General features: G+C 39.5%; 1 protein-coding gene and 1 long non-coding RNA gene across 4 annotated transcripts in view; one reads left to right on the top strand and one right to left on the bottom strand.

Annotated features, from left to right (window-relative positions):
- The window catches only part of man1a2 (mannosidase, alpha, class 1A, member 2), a 149,810-nt gene that overhangs the window by 14,982 nt on the left and 112,536 nt on the right, over window positions 1–22,292 (top strand). For all 3 annotated transcript variants that reach the window (XM_085435334.1, XM_085435336.1, XM_085435335.1), the window contains exon 3: window positions 16,605–16,866. In XM_085435334.1, the coding sequence (XP_085291460.1) occupies window positions 16,605–16,866 (262 nt within the window). The remainder of the gene's footprint in view (window positions 1–16,604; window positions 16,867–22,292) is intronic.
- On the bottom strand, window positions 14,243–15,143 carry LOC146690295 (uncharacterized). Its single transcript, XR_014915761.1, has 2 exons — window positions 15,064–15,143; window positions 14,243–14,824 (listed from the first exon to the last, which is right to left on the bottom strand). It is a non-coding gene; the product is annotated as an uncharacterized LOC146690295 (long non-coding RNA).

Raw genomic sequence — 22,292 nt, 5'->3', positions numbered from 1 at the left:
ATGTGTTTTTAAAAAAATGGAGAAAATGGGGGGGGTTGATGCCTAAAGACAGACTGGCGATTATTGCTGTTATTAATTGCAGCTCAGCATCACAGTGGGGCAGTGATTACTAGGGGTGGGAATTGATAAGAATCTATTTGGATTAAATTATCAATATCACTTATCAGTTCGATTTGGTATCGATTCTCACTGGCTCCGCTTTGAGAGTCATCGCTGAGTGAGGGAATCAAAGACATTACTTACTGCTAATTGATTGCATGATGTGTGGTCAAATGTTTGTGCATGTTGGAGGTCTTTCCAGATATTTCTTTGATGTGATCAGTGTTAATTGCTCAAAATAATTCAAGAGCTGCATTTCTTCTTGGTAGGGGTGGGGGAAAAATCGATACTGTGTAGTATCGTGATATTTTGTTTGCTAATAATGTATCGATACAGGGACAGCAGAAATCGATATTTTGTTACAAAAAAGTTTTTGTGGGCTCTGACTTCAGAGCATGTTGATCAGCTCCTTTTTCTGAGCAAGAACCCTGACATTCCTTCACTGTCAAAATGTGTTTAACTTTTTTTTGGGCAGCAATAAACATGACAGTTAACTTATTTTAATTTAAGACATGTTTTATTTTAATTAAGTTTAAAACTTTTTTTTATTTAATGTAAAATTATATTTTGTTTTCATTTACTTTCAAATTCTTCAGTTGCTGAAGGGGCTGCATAGTTTTCATAAATTGCATAGTTCAGAATAGCTATAATTGTACCAGATGGTTGCATTCAGTTAAGTTGGACTAGACTGTAATACAAACCGTTCAGTTTGTCAACAATAAAACTGACTGAAACGAGAGAAAGACTGAGTGCGAGACTTTGACATTAGATAAAATGAATATTGATAAAGTTTACCTTTATGTACAGAATCTGAATATCGCAAAATATTTTAAAAAATTGCAATAATATCGTATCATGCATTAAGTATTGTGATAATATCGTATTGTGGGATATATGGTGATTCCCACCTCTACTTCTTGGGTCAGTTCCCCATCAATGGATATCAATTCAAGTTTGTTCTTAAATTACATTATTCGTGTGTCTTTTAATGATGTATTATAATGATTTACAAGTCTTCTCACCCCCGCCCCCTTAAAAAAACAAAACAAAACAACATCAATAAAAAGTTTTATATTTATATATATATATATATATATATATATATATATATATATATATATATATATATATATATATATATATATGTATATGTGTATATATATATATATGTATATGTATATGTATATATATATATATATATATATATATATATATATATATATATATATATATATATATATATATACATATATGTATATGTATATATATATATATAGTGGCAGTCAGACGTTGTGTTATTTTCCAGTGCTTGAAAGCCATCCCAAAGGTACAGCTTCTATTAAAAACATGTCTTTGACTTTGATCAGCAAGATCTTTAATGCAGTATTTATCACTGGTTCCAATAGCATCTTAATAATGCAGACACACTTTTCGTTCCCCAACTTCTTAGCTGCGCTGATATGTTTGTGGCCAGTGGACCTACATTTATGTCCTAACAGGGGAACTCTGCTACAGGTGCCGTCTTTCTTTTTGAATTAAAGGAGAGTTTGCAGTGACGAGTCAGATAGCTTCTAGGTTATCTGTTGCTGTGACATGAAAAGTTCTGCCTTCCTCCAGTAAACGTGGTACAAAAGCCTAAAATTTCCAGGCATCTGGGCTAAAGCTGGAGTGGCCATTTTAATGTTGTGGACATTATGTTGTAGTGATATAACTTAAACCTGTGCAGATAAGTTGTAATCTGACATATAGACGTCACATGGTTGGGCCTCATGAGTACAAGAATGGCCCATCAAGTACATTTGTGGACTTATTTTAGCCTTTAAAAAAAGAGAGAGAAGGAGAAGAGCGGTGTCTGTTAATTTGATTGTGAATGTTTCTTGTCACCTTTATTATAAAAGTTCAATCAGTGCTAATAACTAGCCCTGCCCATCTCATGTTAATTTTCCTGCCAGTTAATTTTCCTTTTGGCCAAGTTGCTGTTGTAGCTGTCCATTCAGCCGCTTTCTCAGTGTCTCTTCACACTCTCACATAGTCCCCCATTTTGGACTTAAACTGCTGACGGTAGTCCTCATTCCTCTCTGGAGAACTGTTGGGAGGAGCAGGATAGCCAGTCTTAAGGAGCACCCACATAGGAAGAGAGTAGCAGCAGTGTAACGATACGATACCACAGAGTGCCAGTGAAATTTTATACCTGTAGTGATGACGCAAGCGATAATGGGGTGGGTGGGTGCTGACGTAACTTTGAGGCTTTTTAATAATTCATTAAAGAAATCCTCCTGTTGTGAACACACACTAGTATACTTCCTTTTCCCAAACACAGATAGAATCCAAGTCGTTGGGAAAGCTATAGTTAGTAGCTGTTTGAGGTTGGTGTTTGTTTCTGGTTGTCAGTCTGTTGTGAATCCCCCCCCAAAATAATATTGTGTACCCACAAGATAAAGTCTTGATTGCTTACTGTATATTATGAGTCTAGACAGACCATAATATAAGCTACAACTTGACTAATGGGCAGGAGTATGCAACTGCAGCAAACTGTAATGTGAACTCCTGACTTATAATTTCACCGTGTGTGTGTGAAAGAGATGTAGAAATGTCTTCTTGCAGTATCATTTACTCTTTGAAGCCACTCTGTGATCGCTCGGAGGCAATGCAACCGAGGGAGACCTTTTCAGATTTCTGAAAGTTATTGCGGATGTTGAAAGGCGTAACGGGAGAAAGCAAGCTGTTATGAATCACTACTCTGGGTAAAATTACTTTTCAGGATGAGGTACCTCTACTATAAATACCAATCTGCATGGATAGCAGCTTGGTATTTGTCTAAAGTGATGACTTTTACACATTGTTATTGATGTGTAGCATGAATAATATAATTTAAGAACAAACTTGAATTGATATCCACTGATGGGGAACAGACCCAAGAAGTAATACAGCTGTTGAGATGCATTGGTGTGCTGGTTGCTGTAGTTGCATGGTAACTTGTAAGTGAATGGAGGAAGTACTTTGGAATGAAAGGGGGACAAAATGTTAAAGTAGTGCTGAAAATAGGTAATTAAAATAAGAAAAAGTTAGATGAAGTGTTGTCTTTGTTGCCAAGGAATGCCAGTGGAGTGTGCCTAACTCTGTCTCACATTTATTGTCACTTTGGAGTGTGGCAGTGGTGACAAGCCCTCTTGAAAGACAAAAGAAAGACACTTGTTTGAATTGTTTTTCATGAGTGCAGCACAGCAGGTTAGTAAAGAGAGAGGAGGGGGAAAAAAACCCAAAATACAAAAGTACGTAAAGAGGGAGAATGAGGCCTTGTAGTCCTTGTAGTTGTGGCCATGTTTACTACAAAGCTTCACACCAAGTCCAATTCTTGCCAAACACTGGAGTGGCAGCCCTGTTCCACAATCCTTGTCAGTTTCAGCAATGCGATCAAAGTGGGATCACTTTATGCCAAATTAAGATTTGGCACTCAGGTTTCCAAAGGCTTGAATTTCAAAAAGACCGTTCTGAATTAAAATGTGATTTTAGCCCCCCCCCCCCCCCCCCCCCCCCCCAAAAAAAAAAAAAAAAAACCCCTGCAAAACTCAGCTTGCTGTATCAAAGCCGTACCAGCTTGATAATAATGTGCTGTGCCCTGTAACAGAGCTCCCGGATTTATGATCTGCCTCGGGATGGGGAATGTAATCTCTGCTCTAAAGGTGATTTCTGAGTCAGTGCAGATTTGCTGGAAAACCTTGATATTGTCCTAAATTTGGACAGAACCAGGAGCAATAAGGGAGCTTAGACCCCTCCTTTTTTATTTTTAACTTCTATTTTTTTTTTAAACTAGCACAGAGTCTTATAAGGGTTTGAAGTTGCATGGAAATTAGAAACATCTTTTTGTTTGTGCAGCGTGTATTTTTACAGCACGAAGAAGACCAAGGGAAAAATGGAGGCTGTAGCTGTTCCATAGCAGACCAATAATAAAATTAATTTGGCTCCCATTTTCTCTTACTGTAATGCTACTTTCAGATTGTCCTGATTTCATTTTATTATCATCTCTACCTTTTAGTGCACTGTAAACAGAATGACAGTAATGCAACACCATTTATCTGTTATTGTTGACAAAATTGCTGTTGTGCATTCGTTTTTACAGGAAAAATAAGAGTCCATGTTTTCAAAGGCTTGGTGATTGAACTTTGCATCACTTGCATCATCACACTTTTTCACACCAAAGAAGTCCGTGTCTCACAGGGCTCATGCAACCATTTGTAGTGTTTGCTTCCTGTGCAGCTGAGGTGGAGACGGGGACCTGTGTTTCATATAGCGATATGAGTCAGACAGACACGATGCAGGTCATCAAAGGTAGAGCTAGAGCGCCCAGGTGTTCACCTGATGCAGTTACTATCAAGAATACATCATAACTGCGCAGACATTTATGGGAGGGAGGGAGTTATGCAGAAATAAGACGACGAGAGAAAGGAGAATAAGAACATGCATTCAGGCAGATAAATGCCATAGCACGAACGTAACTGAACACTAATTGATACAACACTTGACACGGGGGAGGAAAATGAGGAGGATGGAAAAAAGGCTAGGATAGTCAAAGATGGCTGATATGAGCAAGAGCAGCAGAAAGAGAATATGAATATATTTAAGGAAATAAAGGCTGTGTGCGTGTGTGTGTGCTCACATGTTTGCAGCTGAGAGATTGTAGCTATTGTGATATGGTTGTTAGGGCAGAGAGAGAATTTGAAGAGTAAGAGAGGGAGAGGATGCTATTACAAACCCACAGTTAAGCTTAGGATAGCAGTTACATATACAGCCTCCATTTGAGCCAAGTGGGTCATGGGAAAAACCAGGACAAGTAAAGTGTGTATGTATGTTTATGTTGAAGGAAATCTGGGGAGAAACAAAAATTCAGCTGCCGTACCACAAGCTCCCAACAGCTGTCTCTCAGGTAGAAGTGTCATTTGAAGCTCACAGGCACTGTTCCCATGAGGACTCTGGTGTAGTAATACTTGAAAAGAAGTGTGTTCTCTATACTCTTGCGTCCAAGATGGACAAATGCTTTACTGGAGAAATGAAGAGATTCTTGACTTGAATTGCCCACACAAAGTGTTAACTTTGATCTAAGCCCACTGTTACTGTTTGTCCCGTGTAGGATGTGTTCAGTGGCAGGGATTCAGTCAAGCCTTTCCCTTGGATGGAGTAAAGCTTGGAAAACTACTTGCAGAGTTATAAAAATGCAGGGTTAAGGAAGCTGAAGTAACTATTTGAAATTCCTTCGGTCCGGACTTGTCTTAGTGCTGCTAATTGGATGCACTTTTCTATTCAGGGTGCATATCATGTGAAATGACTGCATATTATAAGATATGTGTTCTGAGTCGGTGTATCGCTTTAAGACTTTTTCTGCTTTTAAGTGAGCTCCTTGGTGAATGGCAAAAAAGGATTTAGGTCTACTCCTATACACCCAGAGCAGATATTTGTTGGGTTAATACAAAAGGGAAACTAGAGGTTATTTGTTTGACTTACCTGGAAGTTGGTTGAAGTGAAATATCATATAATTTCTTCTTTTGAAACTTTCTGTCTGTAGATATGTGTGCACCTCTAGCTACCAGGGCATCTCAACATTTTTAAAAACATCCCTCCCCAAAACTGCTTCCTATTCATCTTCTCTCCTTTGATGAATAGATATGACTCTTAATATGTGCAGATGGCACTGACACCATTCTCTGTGCACACAGGAGACTGATGCAGATGAGTGACTAGCTTAGCTACTATTGTGGAATCTCTGATCTCTAGCAGCCAGCAGTTGATTTAGATTTTCCTTGGGTTGTCAGGTAGCTAACACCTATGTGAACAGAAGGGGGGCTTGTTAGATTGAATTATTCATCAGAGGCCTCGGCTCTGGTGTCTTTGTGATCCTCTGGGAGCACATTAGTGCATGTATCTTAGTAAGGCCAACATTTTGACAGGACTGTATTAACTGTAGATGCATGAAAATACTTTTGGTAAACTAGGTTAACTTTTTTGCAAAAAGGCCAGGAGGAATGGTCACTTATTGACTTTATAAAGACTATTTCAGAAGTATTTCTTTTATGCTTATAGTGATGGGTGACAATTAAAAGGAAAAAACAGAACCATTGGTTTGGCTCAGCGTGACCCTTTAGAGGCATGGGTCCCTACAAATCAAAATAAAGTTGTTCTGAGTGATTACTTTTTATGATTTGAAATATTTCTATCCTGATGGGTGTGGTCTATTCCAGAACGACAGTATACCCTATCTGTAGAAAATGTCACTTCCCTGCTTTCATTGTAACAGACTGGCGACCTGTCCAGGATGTACTCCACCTCTCACCCTATGGCAGCTGAAATAGGCTCCAGCCCCTCTGCTATCCTGAATTTGATAAGTGGAAGAGGAGCGATGGATGGATAGATGGCACGTCATATTCTCTTCTTTTCATGCTGTCTTATTTACAAGGGACTATGAAAACATGATTAGCTCTGTTTGGTCTGGCAAAATGTGAGTGAGAACTCATTACTCATTGTCAGGTGACCTCTATAAGTCACATGATACGGAGACAAGGTCTCACACTGGTTTCACCCTAAACCTGTGTTGGTAATGACACATACCGCTTTTCCTTACTATGGCTTATATGATGTGGCACATGGTTAATAGTGGGTCAACGCTCACTTGGGTTTAAATTAGTGCTGTCAGCGTTAATCTTGTTAAAGTGACATTAACGCCATAACCGCATTAACGCGGCAAATCTCCATTAGCAAGGTAGTGCGGATCGCCCCGTGCGTGGGGCTGCACGGCGCTAACGCGTTAACAAGCTACCCGCTCTAATGAGTTAACTCGCTAACGGAGATTTGCTGTGTTAATGCGGTTATGGCGTTAATGTCACTTTAACGAGATTAACGTAATTTTAACGAGATTAACGCTGACAGCACTAGTTTAAATAGCTTAAACTCTCCACCATTTGGTTTCAGAACTTAACAATTAGAGACTAAGGATGAGAGGTGAAACATCTTTAAAAAAAAATAAAGATGTTCTGTGGCCTCCTTTCCCAAGCTCCTTAGTCTACCATGACCTGGATGACTGAGAACCTACACAAAGACCTTGTCTAAAATAAATCAGGCAAGGTTTCACAACAAGGAATAAAGGTGATCGTACCAAATGTTGAATTTCAAGAATGTTAAAATTCTAAAAACTCACAATACTTTGCACATTACTGTACAGTCTCATTTAACTTTTTTATTGTAATAAAAAAGACTCATTTGATTCTCTGATTAACACAGGGCTCCCTGACTTTACTATATGGTCTATGGAAATCTGACATAGTTTACCTAAGTGGAATCATGTATTGTTAGTGGAGTTGTGTGATAGTGCAGTTGTGCACACTCAGTGCTTTCTTTAGTTGTTTTTTCTCTAGCAATACAGAACTAGGCTTTCCAGGCAGTTGAACTTCCTGTGTGCTTTATTTGATATCTAATGCAGTGCAATATTTTTTATCAGTGATGTGTGTGGCACTAAAGGTGGAGCCTTCAGTTTCTGCACAGTGATTACTGAAGAGTTATCTGTGCTGCAGTCTCATATGAAAGGGATGAACTGTAGGATGAACACGAGCTGACATAGAGCAGGTCACGCTCGGTGAAAGAGGTCAAACTGTCTTCTCATAGACAGTTTGACCTCCTTCACAATGTCACTCTCTGGCTCCAGTGACAGAGATTCATTCAACACCATTAAATTAATCTCTGTCACTGTAGCCAGCTAAGAGGATTTCAGTTTTGCTTGTAGCGTTCTTGTTTTTCAGCAAGTGGCACACATACTGTTTGCATATTTTGCAGTTGCTGCTTTTCTGGGGGGGGAATTACTTGAATACATGTGATTTAACTAATTCACATTATCAATATACACGGCTAGGTGTGAGAGGGAAAAGTATCTGGGACTGTAAAGTCTAGTGTTGTGTGTGTGCTTTGCATTTTACAAAGGTGGCATAACTTCAGATGATAAAAAGTATTGTTTTTTGGTTTTCCTAATCAGGAAAAGAGATTTCATTATAATTATTTTTATTGTTTTATTGCCCAGACGTATCAATACATAATCTATTGCTCTGATAAGGTAAAATCTGACTTGATTATAAACAGTGTTGGGACTAACGCGTTATTAAGTAACGCGTTACGGTAACTACATTATTATTGTGGTAACGAGCACGGTAACTAGTTATTATGCCAAAATCAGGAACGCGTTACTCGTTACTGGGATTTAGATAGGGTCGTTACTCGTTACTTCGTGTGGTGGCATCGCGGAGTTTCCACAGATTCAGTAACCTTAGCAAGTGGGGGAGGCAGCAGGTGGATGAAGGAAAAGGGACGCAGAAGGAAAAGAGACCCGAGGCGGCCGCCGGTCCAAGTGTGAACTGAACTTCAGGTAAGAAGTTATGACCTGCAGTCTCTCTGGGTCAGATATAAACCAAGCTTAGGTGGAGTTTATTTTCGTTATTCTGACTTTTTCCGTACTGCGTGCTAGCTAGCATGATGGAGTTTCTATACAGCTGGGTGGTTGCTATGAAGTTAATGATGTTGAACCTTATTTTGTTCATAAGTTATTAGAGTTGCCAACCGTCCCGTCTGGTATTCAGAGAAAATATTACGCGTTTCTTATTGAGGTGAAAAGGAACAGTTTGTCCCGTAATTCAGCTACAATGAAAAAGGCACAAAGCTGGAGTTATTCTGTGTTTACGCTGCACAGCTGCCTCTTCTTCTCTCATTCTCCCCCCTCCCTCTCCCGTTTCTACTTCAATCATGAAACTGATCAATGATCAGCTGATCGGCTCTCTTGTTTGTTTATCGCCCACTTTGCGCCGAAAGAGGAAACCAGCGGATGTCGCGCTAAACAACAGCAGCACGTTTAAGCTTGATCAGCTGTTGTTAGAATTTATTTAATATTAATTTCTAGTATCAGCTGATGTTTGCTGGAGCCACAGCTGTAAAAAAAAGCTGCTGGTCATGATATGGTTTGGTTATCTGGTGAGAGGGAAACATGAAGATGAAACCAGGAGATGTCCTTACTGGATCATCAGAGCTGAACAGGTGATGGAGAAACAGGTTTACCTTTTAGGTGACATGAATGAGTTGAAGGGAAGTTATGAACTGTTTCTGAGAGACAAATAACCCCAGGATCCTTTTTTAGGTAGCTGACAGCTGGTAACTGTGCAGGGGCGGGTCTAGCAAAGTGTGGCCAAGGGGGCATGTAGGGCATTAACAGGGAGAGGGGGGCACAAAGAAATACTTTTCTTTCTTATTCTCATTTAAAATGTCTAGCTTTTAAAAAATAATTATCTGAATCTTACAACAAACGATTGATAGATTGATGCATATATATGATCAAAACAGTGTTCATCACTGTCACAACAGTGTTTGTTTTCATTCAAAGGCTTTATGATTTTTCCTATAATGGTGGGCCAGTTTCTAGTCAAAATGCCCGGGCCAATTTTCTGTCCCAGTCCAGCCCTGTATGCAGCTCATCTGCAGTCTGGTGTTGCCTACATCTTCCTATTCAGAAGGCAGAATTTCTGAGTTCTGAGTACAATCGAAAGCACCACGACTGCAGTTTTTGTGTTGGATGTAAAAGGCGCACATGACGCTGTGACGTAGGCTAGAATCATGGCAGCAGTCAATGACGGTCCAGGCGTGGGATTTCTCTCGTGGAAATATGCACGTTATCATATCCTTTCTATTGGTAGGTGGCACAGTGCACTTGTGGCAAGTAAGCAAGCTAGAAGACTGGCAAAGTTATGGAAGAAACACATTAACAAGAGAATTCTGAGTAAAACCAAAGTTACTTTCCCTAGTAACTAGTTACTTTGAAAGTAACGAGTAACTTGAAGTAACTGAGTTACTTTTGAGAGAAGTAACTAGTAATGTAACTAAGTTACTATTTTAAAGTAACTTACCCAACACTGATTATAAACCCCTGCAACTCTTAATTGTCCTTTTAAAAGCAGTCTTCATATTTATTTCTCCCCCTGCAGCTGCACAGACACTGTGCAGTCACTAATAGCCCAGCAGTCTTAGTCCCATGAATAAATGAGTCAATTAAGTAATTAAGTGTTGACTTGCTGTCTGTGGTGTGTGTGTGTGTTACTATGGAAACATGGCTTGTAGCCTGTACTGCTTTCCCCAGAACCTTGTCTTTCCTCAGTTTAAAAAGAAAATAAATAAAAAAACTTGTCCTAGATACCCCACCAGGCAGTTGGACAACTGCTGCTTCTCTTCAGTTGCCATGGAAAAGGATGCTGAGCAGCAGATTTCATGAAGCCACTGAAGATTAACTTTCAGTGACAGCAAGGAAGGTTGATGATATATGGAAGTGATTAGGCTGACATGAGCGCAACAGCTGATCAGGGAGGTGGGGCCTGCCTTCATTCATTCATATTTTAAGGCGTTGGGGTGAGAAACATGAGCAGATGAGTAAAACTATAGGCGAGGCACAGCACAGTCACTTGGGTACACAGTATCTTCAGTCCGTGCTTGTCTTTCTCAAGGTAATTGAGGTTATTGAGTCAGGCAGTTGTTGATTTGATCTTAATTGCATGTTTGACATTATATGAGACTCAAAGGGATTCACTCAGAACAAGTGAGTCTTGATAATGGCTCAGGAAGAGGAAAGAGTGGCGTGAGAGGAAATTTGGAGGAGAAGGAGGGGTATGCACAGGGAAGGAAAAGAGTTTGCAGGAGGCTTATGTCTGTGTTGGAGGAATTCAGCAGAAGTGGTGGTGTGCACTGGTCTGTAATTTTTGGTGTTTGTGCCTCAGGGGACAGCATTCTGACTTTCTGTGTTTGCAAACGCATGGAGCAGAATCTTACTCCAACAGATGTGGTGCCAGTTTAAACAGAGACTTATAGGAGGGAGATGTCTCATCAAAGAATGCTAAATAGAAACTGTATGGGTAATGGCAAAGATGATGGTTGTCCTGCCCCAGGTTCACACTGAGCCCTCGGCCTCTGATCCATGTGTACATCTGAAGTTCACAACAGATTCTTCTGTGAGGTAATTTCTTACCTACTAGTTATAGTAAAGAAGTAGGTATGTGTAGGTATTTTTTCTGGGCTAACTATGTCGATAACATGAGTTAGCATGTAGTGCTGTGGTTGGAGTAGTCAGAGACTGATCATGCTGCACTGAAATCGTAATGCTATGCAATTTTACATATGCGTGGTCGTAGAACATGCTAATGAACACATTTATTTTTGTCTTTTGTCTTATAGTCTTATTTTTGTCTTATTGGACAAATACATCTCAACAGTCTTACGTACAAGATTTTCCTCCCTCAAATTGCGTGCAGTTGGTACGTTTGAGAAGTCCCAAAATGATTCTTTACCGTAAAAACTTTTCTTTGACTTTGATGGAAAACATCATGAGATCAAGGAAAAGGAAAAATTATGAGGACTTAGGAAATGACAAATCTGATTCACAGAGAATCCAACTGTACTTGGAGAAAACTCCTTAACGCCACGCTTAAGCTTGTTGAAACTACAATGTCTAGAAGACGGAGTACAAAATGTGAAACTTACTTCACCTTAGCTTTATTTGACCTTGTTTTATGCAGAACAGAACAACTCGTTTAAAAAAAAACATCTCATTGCAAAAGTTGGAATTTTAAAGGAGGAACATATTAGGTCTGTTCTCATTTTGAGTGTTTAGAGCTGAGATCTACATAATTCTGCTCCTCGATGATACTGGTGATGAAACAGGGCTGAACTGAACTCTTTTCTCAGCAATATGTATGGACTGAATAAGTTTTCACCTGTTTCTGGTATCAGATCTGTTATAAACCAAATTGAAATGCCTCTCAAACCTCAGTGAGGACCACACAGTCTGCGGCAATTTCCTTATTAGCATGATTTTCATAGTTATCCTGTGTGTTTAATGGGTTTACAGTAGTAGTAGATGTGTAATATATTGCATGAAGTGGAAAATGCAAGTAGCATTTGCATGTCCTCGACTACTTTGTCAGTTATGTTGATGGTTTTCATGAATGTTCGGATAGTGCTTTGCTGTGAATTGAGGAATGGCATTATCCTGACTCTTTTCATAACGGATGGCACACTGTATCTTCAGCTAAAGAAGGCAATAAAGGAGCCACCGAAGCACTTTTCCTTATTATTTGGAGATTTTCTGGCCATTTGATACAAAAACTTGAAAAAACCCATATAAAAAATGCTACCACAATCCTGAGAGACAGGCAAACTTTTCTTTGTGTGCAGGAAAACCTTGTACTATTGACTATACTGTCATCCATTTGGCTGTACGTGCACTCAAAATCCAAATCCAAGAGTGCAGGCTCTGTAACACTGAGACCTAATCAAAGAGCCCAAAATAGAGGAAGCAGATGTGCACGCATACACCCACACAAATCACAGATAATATAGTGACACACAGGCAGGATTATAGTCTGTACAAGAACAATACATACATGAAATCCCTACAAAGCAAAAGCAGCACATTTGAAGCATCCCTAACGATGTGAACATTCACCTGCATTCACAGTAAATGCCATGTTGTTTCGAAATGTGTTTTCTATCAATTAAAGTCAAGACATGCTGAGTTGCAATAATGAATATTTATGAGTTGTTTCCAGGGCGATGTTGCATAACTTGGAGCTGTTTATTTTGGTCTCTGCTGGCCGCACATCCAGCATCATGACAGACTTAGAAAATGGATGCACACTGTGCCGTTTGAAGGATAATTAGTATAAAACATATTCTTTTCTGTCACACACTCTTATGCTTTCCTTCACACTTTGTTTGCTTGTTATTGTTCTACATATCTTTTGCACCTTTTCCCCCTCCTACCCACACAGTGGGATATACTGAACTGGCCAGGGTTTAACCAGTCTGTTGTGCAGCTTCGGAAAGGTTGCACTTCCAGTCAAACATAAACAGGTTAAGTAGTGTAACGGGAAAAATGGGCGGTGATCAAACACAGCCCCTATCCAGCCTTGTCTTATAGCCCTGTTCTTTTTCCTATGTAATTTTTCACCTGCCTATTTTCTTAACTGTTTGTCCAATTAAGACTCCCTGGACAGGTCAGCAGTCCATGACAGGGTTAATACATTTGTTCTGTTTTTTGGCAGCTTTTTACTGCCTTTATTCCATGTCCATCTGATCTTTCAGCTTTGGCTCAATTTTGTTTTGTGTCCATAGATGTAGGCAGTCTATTCTCTTGCGTGCAGTGAGGCATGCAACTCGTATGTGCACATCCATATTTGACACTCAGTCTTTGAAGCAGCAGTTTATTTGCAGCGGGTAGCAGAGTCAAAAATTTGTTTAACATCTAGTTTAACAACCTGTGTATGCGCTGCTCTTGTTCATGTTTGTGCTGTTTTGGTCCTTTAGCTTAGCCCCAGAAACGGGGACGACGGGGATCCCTTTGTAGTGGAGTGAAACCTAACGCTGAAAACAGTTAAAACGGTCAGCCACTGTCTGCACTTCTCATTAGGCATTGCATTCTGCACAGGTGGAGGAAAAAAGGCTGCTGGTGCTAGCACTGCTGACATTTGCCTCCTTAGCAGACTAATGTGACATTTGTGTGTCTGTGTGAGATTAATGCTTAGAAATAACCTAAGCTCATCCATGAAGCAACCCTACCACTTGTCAGTAGTTTTTTTCTTTTCTTTTTTTCTGTTCTTTTAAAATCTTTGGTATGGATGCAAAACAAGGAGCAGAAGTCTGGCTTCATGCAGTATGGCGGCTCTCATACAGGAGCAAAACCTAAACATTATTCTCTTTCCTTATATTGCTCTTGTGGGTCTGGACAGGCTTCCTCTCTTTGTGAAGTTAGCTCGCGTTATATCATCACCTTTTATCAACCAGGTGTACATAAAGACATCTGCTCTAATGCAGGCTGTCTCACACCTCACTCTGCTAACCATTTCTTTCTTTTCCTGATTAGCAGTAATTTTAGTCTCAGGCTGAGAATGGATGTACACGCCAGCATGTAAACGTGCATGAAAAACACCTGAACAGAGGGAAAAATACCCAAGTCATGACCGGATATTGATAACGAATAAGAAACCACACAGGCTAAGAACTGGACGCTGAAACATTACAAGTTAATAAATAAGTAAATTAAAGAGCACACGCAGGTCTACAAGAACAAAACCGCATATAGAACATTTAGGTTTTTATTTTTCTCTTGTTCGTGACCTATTTGTATTCATGGCCTAACTGCTGATATAGAAAACACTAAAAATCATTCTACAAACACTTAAGAAAATTCTTTGGCATCCTCTGTGCTAAACGCTGTTCACCAGGCTTTTAAGTAAAGTAACGTTGTCATTGTAGAATAGCTGCAGCACTTTACAGGATTATTGATTTTATTTGAAATTAAACTAATACATAGTGTAGTGTTGAAGGCTCGAGGTTTATTTTTTTTAATATGCATGTTTCAATGATAGGGAAACACACACATGGGCACGCACACACACACACACACCCAGTGAGTTGTTTTTCTCATCTTCTTAGAGATGTTGAACTGTAACTCCGGGGAGACTTGCAGCTGAGTCCACATGGAGCTCAGCAGGTTATCAGTTCCTCCCACATTTCCTGTGTTTGTTACACTGTATGTAGTGTTCTGTTGCAGAGTGTAGCAACTCCGATCAAACACCAAGCTAAACCTCTGTCAATGAATACACGAGTACAAGTAGAGTTGACTTTTTACTCAGAATCTTCATTTGACAAGTGGTGAAAACTGTAGTTGAAAAGAAATACAGAATAGAAAAAATGATCGTTTACATAAATATTGCATCACGAAATAACTCAAAATGTGACCTTACACCTTCGTGTTAGCTTTAGCAACAGTAATGATCATCAAAACTGCCTTTTTTAACATGTACAAATCAACCTCCATGAATCACAAATAAAATATAATTTTTCACAAATACCACTATTTATGCCTTTTTAACACCTTTGTGAAATATATACACTTACGGCGTTGCCTGAACAATGTTCCCAAGTGGATGGCTGTGGATAAGCCTCAGAGCAAGACCACATGTCACTCTCCCTCTTAGAGAACCAGGAAGAGCAATTAAACAGGAAATGAAGCAATACAGGTAACCCACCAGGAAGTGAGGTTATTAGCAAGTTCACCTTCAAAATTAAAGCTTCTTAACATTTTTAACTCTTTTTACTGTTCTTTCTAACTTAAATGCATACAAAAGAATTACTTTAAGCAAACATTAAAGATAAATGAAATAAATGCCTTTGAGGCATCACACTGTAGGTCATTAATAAACAGTCGCATGTGTTTGCAGTCAGATGAAGTGCAAGCTTGAAGATTCCTCATTTATTGTGTTTTTTTTTTTGTTTGTTTTTTTTTAAAAAAGCATTTAGGACACTGACAACTAAAGCAGTGCATCAAGGAGTAATGAAAATATTAGAGACAAGTGTCAAGGCAGTGAGTCTGTAGTGTGTGTCCTATGTGCAGATATATATTTTTTTTAGTTTTGATTTAAAGATGGGTCAGATCTCTTTCATATTTGATAAGTAGCATGTAATTTGGTAAAATAAAAATCAAATAATGTAGCATATAAAGGGAAAAAGCTGTTTTTAAGCTAGAATTTACTGTAATGAAATTTGTTATTTCAAATGTAAGAAATATACTTTTGTATTCATAAATGTAATGGTGGTTAGTTATTTCCAGCTGAACTGGTCATTCATTTTGTCTTCATTTGTCAGCAGCTGAAAGAGCTAACCTCTGCTGCGTATCAGCTGACATGTGGCTGAAATTATATTTGTGCAAACCCGGATGAGGGCAGGGAGAGATTCAAAGAGATTCTTTCAGTTTCTCCTTACTTCAGTGACCACAGAAGAGCAGCAAAGTGTCGTCGGCCTCCTGTCACCTTTGCTTCAGCTCCCCACTATGTTTGTTTTTCATTACTGAAGCACATCCTTGCGGGGTAGAGCCTTGTCAACACCCCTAGGGTTTGTACCGTCATGTGGAACCACAGATGATGTTTGTCATTCTGCCATCGCTGGTCTCCTCATTGTGTTCCTCCACACCTGTCCCATTTCCTGGAGCTGATGTAACTGCAGATTAATGGGGTTGGGGTTAGGTTTCTCCTGAGAAAATGTTTTTTTTTGTGTTTTCATTATCATCTGAGTAAAATGGTTTCCTGCAGATGTTTGTTGCAGTGATCCTCAACCTGCTGACCTAAAGAAATTCAATAGTTTATTAAATATCAATGTAAAAAAGGTAAACAGTAAATATTTTAGTTTTATTTTCCAAAAATAATGAAATATCAACTTCCTAGTGGGTCAGAGTTTGTTTGTAATGCCCATCTTTAATTAATTTCAAGCACAAGTCTCTCTGTACACCTTTCTTCACCAAATGTTTTTTGTGTGCGTGTTAGCTATGGTTACAGTAACCCTTCTAATTTCACTGTGGGGATGAGCAACCGACTTGTGAGGTCTAATGGAAATCAAAGCAGAGCATAAAGAAGTAAAGCTTATCTTATTCCTTCCTCCTGTAGGGAAGAGGAGGAGAGCCTGCGGGATAAGATCCGTGCAGACCACGAGCGAGCACTGCAGGAGGCAAAGGAGAAGCTGCGAAAGTCACGTGAGGAGCTCAAGGCCGAGATTCAGACGGAGAAGAACAAAGTGATGGAGGACCTGAAAAAGAAGGACGTAGGGCCCAAACCGTTGCCGCCGGTACCCATGCCTAAGGTGGTGGGCGTGAGCGACGGCGAGCCCCCAGAACCCGACGTCAAAGAGAAACGAGACAAGATAAGAGAGGTAACGTGATCAGTCTCTTCTTGCTTTTCTTGATTTGATTCATTTTAAATAAGAAGTCAATCTCTGTTTGTCAACCCCCCAGTGAGGGCAAAAACAAAAATGGCCCTCCCACGCAGGAAAGGTGAAAAAAAATTAAAGTGCACATCAGTGATCTAGAAATTCAGATGAAAACAATTTCAAGCCCTTTTGCTTTGATATGGTTATGTTAATGCAGCAAGAAGAAAGAGCTCGTTTTCATATTCATAGCTTATTAGACTCAGCTGTTACATACAGTTAGTGCTTGTTTTCAGTTCTTTGACAGCAGCGCTGCAAAACATTTGCACTTTTAATCACATATTACCATTTTAAGCAAATACATCTTATCTTAGTTTTTGCTAAAGATTTTATTTGCAGGAAATGGAGATTTGTTGGTGTGTTGAGAAACGCAGGTGCCATTGTATGCGTTTGCCAGCATGGGACCAACAGTATAATACCACTTATGATATTATATCCTTTCACTGTGGCAGCTTTGGTTAACATAGTTAAATCAGTGCCATTAAATCCCATGAAGCCCAGTCTTGCAGTAAAGTGCAGGATTGGTGTGTGGTGTATGTGCGGCCCAGTGAGTCCTCCTCTGTACTGTATATTTGAATACTTTTTCTGTTGCCTGTCTGCATGAGCTCCAGCTTTTATTGAAAGCAACAGCGAGCCAGACGGGCAGTGCACGTGCAGAATGCAGATGGTGCTATCTGGTCCCGCTCTCTATGCCAGGCCCAGCGTATCTCCCTCTCCGTGCTCCTCTTCCTTTCTCACCCCCTGCAAGTTCTCCTGCATAATTGCCTTGTATCGTCTCCCATGAAACAGCACTTGGAGTCAAAACACTCATGGCGTATGGGAGCAGGGCCCATTCACTCCAAACCCGCCTTTGTCCGTAAAGGCCCCTTTTTGTTCCTTTCATAATTACCATTCAGAGAGAATGCCGAACACTCCCAAATGAGCAAGAAAGTAGCAGCTGTATGGGCTACGGCACAGTACACTACCCTTTTCCTGATTGCCTTGTGATTCCAAGGAGAAAGTCTAATCACACTCTGCAAAACAATTGCGGCTGCGAAGCTGGAGCTTTTTCTTTTTTCCTCTTTTAAATCCCAGCTAGAGGCAGCCATTTGGCCTGCATTTTGCTGCCATGAATTCAAGTCCAAAGGGATGTTTCAGCATCCATCTTCTTGTCATTGTTCATTTTGTATGTAGACAGTCAGCAGCCTGTTACCACCCAGATTACATGGCGTTATTTCAACCGCCTGACTTTTTTTCTGACAGTGTTTCTCCTGCATCAGTTTTGAAGTTATTTTGATTTGCTTCAAATTGACATCTGCGCTCAGTCCGTGGCTGCGAAGGATCACTGATTGCAAATGATTGTTTCCGGTTGTATAATCAGTTTGGATTGTTTGCTGGGTAAGAAGTTTTCTGGTGGTCTCAAAACTCAAGCAACCACTTGTAAGAAAATAAAAGTTTCTTATTTTGTAGTTTAAATATATATTTGTTGAAAATGTTACGTAAAGCAGTTTCACCCCGGTGTGTGACTTCTTGTCGGTCATAAAAGTCCATCTCCCCTCACCCAAGCTACACCAAATTCCTCTGCAAAACATAGAAAACATATTACAAGCACTGAGACCCCCACTCTGCATCCACTGGGCCATTGGCCTCTTGTCATCTTACTTTTACAGCTGAGCTTGTGGAGAGTCTCCTGCAAACCTACTTCTAAGTTATGACAGATATTAGAGCAGGGCGATATGGCCAAAAATATTTATCACGATATATATTTGAAAATTTGCGATAACAATATAATTTCTGCGAGACAAAATACAACTCCACAACTTTACTAGCGCAAAAAAAACCCATTCATTTATTTTCACTTAAAACAAGCAGCTGTTTATTTTTTTTATGTGCATTAAAGCTATATAAACATTTAACAGTGCAAATGCAAATTCCTTGCTGAAAGTTTAACCAAAGGGCATCTCTAGTAGAAATGGGCTGACATATCCTGAGCATAACCATGTATAATATCCACTGAAGTTAAAAAGAGGTGCTTTGCTACATTAAACTGCAGTGTGCCAAATAAAAAAGTCAAATATGTATTTTTTGGACCATAAGGTGCACGGGATTATAAGGCAACAAAACACTCAGATAAATCAAACTTCATTCAACTCATTCTTCTTGCTTCCTCCACTTCTGTACCATTGATTCATTAATGTTGAATTCTCTGGCAGCTGCTCTATTCCCATGTTGTTGCAGTATATTAATGACTAACCTCGTATTGTGGATGGATTATCTCAGTTGTTCTCCTGACTGAAGTTTGGTCCGTTTACAGCATCCTGCAATGCGATTGCATTTGTCACTAACCATCAGGAACCCTCACGTTAACTTTTATCGAGGGGGAAAGTGTTACCGTTCATCCTCCAGCTTCACAGTTTATGTTATGCTAACATAGCTGTGTCGCTAGCGATCATGTAGCACATCATTATATACCAGCTAGCCCAACTTCAGTAACCCTACAAACGTCACTGCTGTTTAGCTTCCTGTCTTCATTTATGTTAGAAGTGATAGCAGAGCTGTACGTTTGATTTTTGAAAAAAAAATATTGTAACTGAATTTCAGTTACAAAATATTGTAACTGAATTTCAGTTACAATATTTTGTAACTGAATTTCAGTTACAAAATATTGTAACTGAATTTCAGTTACAATATTTTGTAACTGAATTTCAGTTACAAAATATTGTAACTGAATTTCAGTTACAAAATATTGTAACTGAATTTCAGTTACAATATTTTTTTTCGGTTTCAATATTTTTTTCGGTTTCGTTTCAAGGTGGCATCGTTCTGATTCCATATTTAACTCTCAGTGATGCTGCAGTGTTGTTTGACCTGAAGCATAGAGAGTTTAGGACCCAGATTACGCCCAGATTTACGAGCACCTTAGTCCGACAAATACGACAATAATGACGGCCGCTTGCATATTCTACAAAAAAATGTGCTTTGTTGTGTATCTGACGGACAAACACCAAACCAGTTAAGTTGCACCATTTTTTACCTATTCACCGGTTATCTGTCCACTTATAAAAGTAAACTAAATCATTTGCTGTATTTAAATGTACTTATAGGTTTCAGTGCTCTCCCTCTGCTCTATATTGACAGGCGACAGCTTTCCTAGATGGAACGTGCTCATTTTCAGTTTTTTGTTGTTTTTGGCTCTCCATAGCTGTTGCCACACTTATAATTCATCAGCAGGCGCTGTATTATGGATTTGTGTTTTGTTAATTGCTGGTCTTGACAAAAATGTTTAAGATTTAAGACAGACTAAAGCTGAAGGTTAATATTATTTGGTGCTTCATTGCACAGGAATACCTGATTATCAAAACCAAATCTAATAGACGAGAAAGGGTACTTTTTAAAAATGCAAATAAAGGATCTTTATAATTTCCATGAGCACTGCAATTTGGAAACGACATGGTGTTTACTGGGACCTTACTGCTAAAGACTACAATTTTGAGCTTTTGCAGTCCAGCTCAGGGTTTGGCAGTCAGAGAAATCGGTCAGATCCAACGTCGTAATCTTTCTGCTTTTTTTGACCGGTCATGCTGCTCAGGCTCTTTGTTGCCGCAGAAATAGAAAAGAACTTGCTTTTATGACTTCCAAATGCATATTTCATTGACACCCCCGTCTCCCCACCCCAACATCCAGTAGCTCAGAGCTCTGTGCTCTTTAGCTATTCAGCTAATTATGTGACCCAGACATCAGCGGCCATTAAACCTGTGTCTGGAGATGGAAAGAAAAAGAAGTGAATGAATTTGACTGTTGCCGTCTATTCCTGTCACATCATGAGGTATTGTTGGCCCAGAGCTGTTGAAATAAGGTGGCTGGAGTTAATAGACTGACGCTCAAAGGCACTATTCACTTAAAGGAGCACTAAAATTTGTACATTAATAATATTAAAAAACACTAGTGCCTGTAGACAGGTTATAGAATAGGATGTCATGAACACTTTAAAGCAAAAGGGTGAAAAACATGATTAGCTTCTTAATCTATAGTACTGTAGATGAGAGATGGGCACAGATGTGAGTTCCAGTTGTTAAGTGATGTTAACATGTTGTCACAGTGTCTATGTGCTGAGATGTTACTGTTAAAGAGTTGCTAACACATTGCTCAACATACAAAGGCTTTACAGTATCTTACATTTAGGCCTGTAAGTATTTGGACAATGGATTTGATATCAAAAAATTAAAATGTGATTGAAGCGCAGACATCCAGGCTTGAAGTCCAGTGCAAAGCGTTTAGGAATTCTGCCCATTTTAATACAGGTTCTATATTCAGAAGCTCTAATTTAAGTGGACAATAGATTAAACATGAAAACGTTCAGTCAATAATGCAGTATTTTTGGATCATCAGCATACACTGTACTGTCTGAGGGGCACAGAAGCGATTGGCGACTTGGCTTAGCAGTCGCTCAAATGTGACTGCAGAGCAAAAGCAAACGATTACAGATTTGTGGCTGATATTGGAGGTAGCACCTGTGTGTGTTTCCCTACAGAGCTATGGACTGCGGCTGTAAAGCCCAGATAAATCAATGACCAAAGCAGCCCTCTTTAAGTGCTGTCTAAAAGGTGCCGCTATCCAGGTGCATCGGCCCATAAAGACACAGAAAAGGTTTCCGATGGAGATGTGAAAAATCTGCAATTGAACCCATGAGTGTCCTCTCCTCCATCTCTTGTGTCAAATCTTTCTTTCTCACAGGTGTCCTCCCCCAGTCGTGTTTTCGAAGGCCTAATAGTGTTTGGCAGATGGCCTCATATGTTGTCTGCACACCGGGTCGATACTGCAAGTGTGTGTGTGTTTGTAGCACAGTTGCCTCCGGGGTAGGGCACAGCTTAGCTTTCATCATTCTGTTTCACACTCTCTCTGGCTCTCCAAGTCTTCCCCTCCTCTTGCTCTTAGCCCTCATTCTCTCTTTCTATTTTGATCTTATCATTCTTTTCAATTATTTTTGTTTCCACCTCAGTCTCTTTCTTACTATTAAATCCTTCCCCTCAACTCTCAGCTCCTTTATTCAGCATTATTTAAAAGTCGCCTCGAAGGATTCTCCCTCATTGGTAGCTACAAGTCTTAATAAAATCATAAGGATTTCCATATTGATTTGCTGAACAACGGGCACTTCTCATCTTCAGACAACACTGTGTATTATTTGTATCTAACACAACAAGTAGGCTACAGGGAAAGAGAATCTACACAATATAAACAGGCTTTGTGTTATCTGAGTTTTACTTCCTTTAGAGCATGTATTGTGTATTGGGGCTGAGCTACAAGCGTTGTTTTTTTGTTTGTTTGTTTGTTTTCTTTGAGGCAATCATGTTTGGTTGTGTAAGGCTTAATGCTTTCTTGTAACCAGCCTTTTG

This window comes from Copadichromis virginalis, linkage group LG16 (genome assembly GCF_057382275.1).
Source record: "Copadichromis virginalis isolate Kocher_CV1m ecotype Utaka linkage group LG16, C_Virginalis_male_GT1.1, whole genome shotgun sequence".
NCBI lineage: Eukaryota > Metazoa > Chordata > Actinopteri > Cichliformes > Cichlidae > Copadichromis > Copadichromis virginalis.
The sequence above is the reverse complement of the archived record's forward strand: the minus strand, read 5'-3'. Positions and strand labels throughout refer to the sequence as shown.